This window comes from Emys orbicularis, chromosome 6 (genome assembly GCF_028017835.1).
Source record: "Emys orbicularis isolate rEmyOrb1 chromosome 6, rEmyOrb1.hap1, whole genome shotgun sequence".
Classification (NCBI taxonomy): domain Eukaryota; kingdom Metazoa; phylum Chordata; order Testudines; family Emydidae; genus Emys; species Emys orbicularis.
In genome coordinates, this window is record NC_088688.1 from 5,488,117 (window position 1) to 5,494,683 (window position 6,567).

Genomic DNA, 6,567 nt, shown 5'->3' on the forward strand with positions numbered 1-6,567 from the left:
GTGTGTATTTAAAAGAAATGCCCCAAAACAAAACCCTAACAAAACAAGGAACATTTACACAGCACATACAAGTCTTCCTCTAGGGAGAAAAGGAGAGAGAACAAATCACATATGACAAATGTTAGTCAAATTACTTTATGCACTACTGGAAAACACTGAGACTATGGCAATGAGAGTGGAATAAATCTATTTATAGACGTATAGAAATAATAAAAAAAATTAATATAACACCACAGACCTGTATAATAGGTCAATTGTGCCAAATGTAACAAATCTCTCCCCAGGAAAAACTACAGCAGATACAGTATAGCAAGGGGAAGAGCATCAGAGCCATAATCATTCACTGCTTTACTTTACTACAAGTTAATTGTGGCCTCCTAGCTGAAACCTAAACTTAAAAGTATTCTTTGGAAATGCACTTAGCTTGTTCAAGCATTTTAAAGCCCAAAGACAAATGCAGGACCCAGCAAGTAACTAAACACATACAAAATACTTGAGACCCACCCTCCCTGTTTTATTAGTGTTACTCACCAATTCCAAAGTATAGGTATGAAAGATTAACCCCACCTTATATGATGCAAAGCTGACCCAGTTACTAACCCAAAACTGGGGCTGCTTCCTAAGTAATAATGGAGGAAAGACTAAAAATACAAACATCACACTGCCATGACTAAGTCAACCATACTCATTACAAAAGGAAAGCGACTTGTGCCAAAGTATTCTCTTCTTTCAAAACAATGAGGCTAAACTAAAGTGACTCAGATTTATTCAAAAAGCTACAGGCTGTTAATATTTTGGTTTCCCAAAAGGAAGTATCTACACCCTGATCCAGAGAGGCAATAAGTCAGTGAAGGTACAAACCACCTGATGTAAACATGTTCAAAGTTTTTCTTCAACTTCCTAGGAGTCAAAGGACACCAGCTAGTGGGCATAAAATGGAGCAGACTGGAGTCACTGTTAGAAAGGGGGAATCCTATGGAAATAAGTTACAGCAGGCGATGCCATATCAGAGGCCACTGGACACTGCAAAATTCTGACAGGCCACATTTGACCATGAGAGGTACCATCTGCAGCAGCCAACCCTCAAAGATGCTATTTGTAACAAATAGAAGATTAACTACTTCCCCATACCTCCATCAGGGCAGTTATCTTCTAACATTCCCAATGTCTCCACATTTTGGAGCCCTCTCCCCTTAGTTCCTTTCTCATAAGTTAAAAAAGTCCTTTGCTCTAGTCACAAGAGGAGAAATAATGGCTATGCAGTTTTCTGGAAAGACAGGAAAATCAGAAGGGGAACTGAAAGCATTTCTCTGCCTTCTGCACTGAAGCAGATTTACGGCCCTTTTAGCCCCTCTTCCACGTTTGGGGATAGATGGAGGAGGGATGCACTGTGAGGTAACAGGTAAATCAAACACTGGATGACCGGAGGCATTCCTGCAGCAGGGAGAACCTTTAGCATGAAGTATCCATTCTGATAAAGGGTGCTGTTGAAAGAAGTTAAGAGTTGGGGGGGATGGGGACGGGGGGAAGAGAGACGCCAAGGTCAAACTATTACTGTGAAACAGTCATATTCATACATGTTGTTGCCCAGGGACAGCTTGGGGGGAAGGGATGGGAGAATGCCACAGGGGTTCTTTATCATGAAGTAGCTGTCTTCCTATATGGTGTTGGCACGGATACATTACTTGGAAAGGGGATGAAGGAACGCTTGCAGCAGGACCATCAGGAGAAAGAATGGCCCCCATTCTAAACAGAGGACAGATCCCTCATACTGAAGCAGCCCCCTTTTATACAGAATGTTAAACCACCATTGCCAGTGTAGGAGATGACAGACCACTCTGGGTTCTTCAAGTTAAAGTAGACTCCTTATACAAGTATAGGGGAGCTGAAAGATATAGGGGAATCACTGGGGACAACGGAAGCCCCTAGATCCGTTATCTTGAAGGGATCCCCTATACAGAGTGTTGGGGCACCTCAACAACCTGGGGATGAGAGTGACCACCTACTTTGAAATACCCTTCCACAGGGATTGGAAGGGCCTCCTCACAGGCTATTCTTAGGCAACAGAGGGTATGGGATCCCTAGAAGTGTTCCCCACTACAAAGGTTATGGGGATTCAATGATGGGGTCCCTTATTCTGAATTAACATGCAGAGTTCTGGAGTCCCAGGGATGGAGATTCTCTATCCTGAAGAGGACTCCTTCATACAGGCTGAAAAGCAACCAGTGGATGGGGGCCCCTTACCTTGAAGTAGCTCCCCTCATGGAGTACAGTACTTCATTCTGGAACACTGGGGGGCCCAGAAGGAGGGGATAGTTGATTCTGAGAGTGAGTGGGGGGAGCCCTTATTTTGATGCACACCCCCACATACAGGATGGTGAGGGCAGAAGGTGCCTTGTCTTGAAGCAACTCATCCATACATGTGCAGGCCACCCCCCCCCCCCCCACTCCCCTCCCAGAGACACACAAGGAACCTGAGCCCATACCTTACCTTGAAGGACCACCATACAAGGAGATGATGGGCCTACTCAGAGGGGCACAGGGAAGCCTGAGGGTGGTGTCAGGGGGCCCTAAAACAGCCCCCTATACAGGGTGGAGGAGGGGTCCACTCCAAGAGTTACGGGAGACCCAAGCGCAAGTGTCAGGACACATGCATTCCTTACCTTGAAGCAAACCCCACTCTCCCACCAATAGAGAAGGTTGGAAGAAGTGGGGTCCCCTTATTTTGAAGTAGCAGAAGGGTTTGGGGTTCCATTACACTTGAAACAGCAGCACCGCCACAATAGAGGCATTTGGGAGTACATGGGGGCCCTTACACAGAGGAATAGCTGCGGGCAGCCCCTCTCCTCACAACACCCCACCACCACACACACACAGGGCACTGGGGGGTCCCTCACCTCACAGCACCCCCCACACACACAGGGGGTCCTCACCTCACAGCGCCCCCCCCCCACGCACACAGGGCACTGGGGGGCCCCTCACCTCACAGCGCCCCCCCACATCACAGCGCCCCCCCCGCACGCGCGCGCGCGCACACACACACAGGGGACCCTCACCTCACAGCGCCCCCCCCCCCGCACACACAGAGGGGGGCTGAGCGCGCGCCGCCGGGCCCTTACCTTGAAGTAGCCGCCCTCGTAGAGGGTGTTGGGGGGCCCGAAGATCGCCACCTCCCAGTTGTAGAGGTCGGACTCGTCCACCAGGGTGATGCGGAAGCCCTCCACCGGCTCCTCCTGCAGCGACTTCAGCTCCAGCATTAGCGCCTTCTGCGAGCTGCTCACCTGCTGCTGGGCCATGGCGCGGCGCCGAGCGGGCCCGGGGCGCCCCCCGCCGCCGCCCCGGGGCCCCCGCCTGCCTCCCTCCCTCCGCCCGCCGGGGCCTGGGCGCCGCGCTCCGCCCGCGCCCTCGGGCTGCGGGGGCGGCTCCGCTCCGCTGCCTCGGGACGGCGCCGCGGGGCCTCCGGCCCAGCTCCCCGCCCGTTCGCTCGCTCGCGCCCGGCTCCGGACCCCCCTTCGGCCACCGCCGCCACTTCCTTTTGTGACGGCGCCGCTCGCCGCTGACCTCAGCGCGCCGTTCCGCGCCGGGCCACGCCCCTCCGCTACGCCCCGCCCCTTGCCCGCCGAAGCCCCGCCCCTGCCCGCCATTCTTCTCGGCCCATCCCCCCCTACATAGTCAGAGCCTCTGGCTAGCTCCCCCCACGCTGCCCCGCCCCCTCTTAAAGAACCAGACCCTTCCCCCTCCGCCTCCCCTGGCTGGAGCCCTAGTGATATGTTGGGGGGCAGAAGTGAACACCCCCCCCCTATCTCTGAGAGTCACCCTTCCGGCTGCCTTCCTGTACAGCTAGGGTCACCAGTCAGCAAATGTGAAAAATCGGGACGGGGGGGGGGGGGGGGGTAATAGGAGCCTATATAAGAAAAAGACCCCAAAATCGGGACTGTCCCTATCAAATCGGGACATCTGGTCACCCTACAGCCCTGGGGCAGCCCCCCCCCAGTCACCCCTCTTGCACGGGGATGCTGCCGCTCATGGCTCCCTCCCACCCGTGACTTGCATTGCTTGGCCCTGGCACCTGCCCTGCCACCATCATTTCCCCACCCCAGGGAAGTGGTTTCCCTCTTTGTTTGGGGCTTGCATGAGCAGCCTGCTACATCACTTGCAGGGTAACAGTTACCTCGGCCTGGGGCTTCAGGGACGTTTGGCCCAGTCTGTATGGCCTTGTTGGCACAGGGGATTGTCTTCATCAAAGCAGAGGTAACATTAAGAGAGTGGGCAACGCTGTGGACCACCATTTGGAAACTGCTGGCCTCAATTGATCCAGCGATCTACTGGTGTTTTCCCCGCTCACAGCCATCGGTATAGCTGCATCAGCGCAACCCCTAGAGTTGGCAGGAAAAGCTGCTGTTTGCACCAATGAAACTTAACCTCTGCTTGGCATCAAGGTAAAGGTCATGAGTGCAAATAATGTTTTGCGTGTTGACACTAGCAGTGTGCACAGGTGCAGCTATACTGGTGGCTATAATTGGCAGAAATTCCCATCTGCCTAGCAGAAGTTCCCAAACTGTGGTCCACCATGTCACCAACTCTCATGATTTTGTCATGAGTCTTGCTGTAATTAGTGATTTTCTTAAAGCCCCAGCTCCAGGAGGCATGGCAATACATGACAATCTCAGCTTTCATTTGAAAAAGAAAATAAGTTTTAGTCTTCATGGTTGCAGAGAAAGCTTGAAAATGTGACCTGACTGCATCCTAAAAGCTAAAACAAACAGAAGGCAATGAAAACGAACCCCGAAATATATTGTGTGTGTTGGGGGCCTGAGTCATGATTTTTTTCAGAGAGACCAGGTAGGTGAGGTAATACCTTTTATTGGACTTACTTCTGTTGGTAAGAGAGACAAAGCTTTCAAGCTACACAGAGCTCTTCTTCAGGTAGCTCAAAAGCTTGTTGCTTTCACCAACAGAAGTTGGTCTAATAAAAGATATTTACTCACCCACCTTGTCTCTCTAAGATCCTGGGACCAACATGGCTACCACACCACTCCATACGTGATTTATTAGTAAACATTTAGGGTTGGCAATACTGGGTCCCACAGGCAACTAGTGGTCTGAAGAACATATGTTGGTGGTCCAAAGAAATCTGCCTCTCCTCCTTGTTCCAACTAGATAAAACAAAACTTATGGGAAGAAATTAAGAGCAAAACTAGAGCGTGTGTCTGGCATTTGTCTTGCTCATACTTGACTACATTTTTCTATGTATGTAATTGCTATAGTTACCACAAGTGTGTGTGTCTGTGCGTGCACACACACACACACACACACACACACACACAGTTACCACGAGAGAGAGAGAGAGAGAGAGAGAGTGTGTGTGTGTGTAGGGATTGGTCCTGCTTTGAGAAGGGGGTTGGACTAGATGCCCTCCTGAGGGCCCTTTCAACACTGATATTCTATGATTCATCAAAGAGAAGGGGGGGAGGGATAGCTCAGTGGTTTGAGCATTGGCCTACTAAACCCAGGGTTATGAGCTCAATCCTTGAGGGGGCCACTTAGGAATCTGAGGCAAAATCAGTAGTTGGTCCTCCTAGTGAAGGCAGGGGGCTGGACTGGACTCAATGACCTTTTGGGGTCCCTTCCAGCTCTAAGAGATAGGTATATCTCCATATATTAAAGGGGCTTGCTCCATATGGCAGGGGCATCCTCAAGACAATGTCTCCATTAAGAGGTGGTCCATACTACAGAAAACTTTAGGAACCCTTAACTTATTTCATTGGTAGGTTCATTGTCAAACAAACAAAGGGCATATTTCCAGATAGGTCATTCAAAGGCCCCTCACATCTTCTGGGAATTATACACAAAAATCAAAAGGAGCCATTATTCAAAACAGAAACTGATATTTAATATTTCTATATCATGTATATGGTGGACTTGGGTCCAGGGCTGCTGCTTGACCACAGCAGTGCCCTGGTTCACCCCGTTCTATCCAGAACTGTTCTGGAGTAAATACCTCATACAAGTACTGGCTCCATCACCCCTAGCAGCAGGGGCTTGGGTCCTGGGACAAACCTCTGGAGGTAGAAGAGGGAAGGGAAGAAGAGGAAATGGTTTTGTGGTTAATGGTGTGGCCATGTAAAAGGGGTGGGGGCAGGGCTATGGGGCAGGAGTTAAATACTATAGGTATGTGTGAGAGAGAGAAAGAACAAGGGGCTATTCAGTGAAAGGAGGCAAATTCCAAGGTGATAAAAGGAAATCCTTTTTCCGCACCGCATGTAATTGATCTGTGAAACTCAGTGCCACAGGATGTCGCTGCGGTCAAGAATTTAGCAAGATTCAAAGAGAGACTGGCCCTTTGGATAGATAACAAGAACATCCAGTCAATGCTAAACAAGTATTGAAATGGATAGGAAATCTCATGGTTGAGGTCTTAAACAAGAGGCGGGCAAACTACGGCCCGCAGGCCACATCCGGCCTGTGGGACCGTCCTGTCCAGCCCCCGAGCTGGAGGAAGGTAGAGACTGGGGCTGGAGCAGGACCATGCACAGGTTGGAGCAAGGTACAGGAAGCAGCCCTAGC

General features: G+C 50.7%; 1 protein-coding gene across 1 annotated transcript in view; it reads right to left on the minus strand.

Moving 5' to 3' along the window:
* The window catches only part of UBE2R2 (ubiquitin conjugating enzyme E2 R2), a 93,169-nt gene extending 89,855 nt beyond the window's left edge, over positions 1 to 3,314 (minus strand). The window contains exon 1 of the mRNA XM_065405870.1: positions 3,120 to 3,314. Coding sequence (XP_065261942.1) covers positions 3,120 to 3,296 — 177 coding nt within the window. The 5' untranslated portion in view covers positions 3,297 to 3,314. The remainder of the gene's footprint in view (positions 1 to 3,119) is intronic.
* Between the last annotated feature and the right edge of the window lie 3,253 nt (positions 3,315 to 6,567).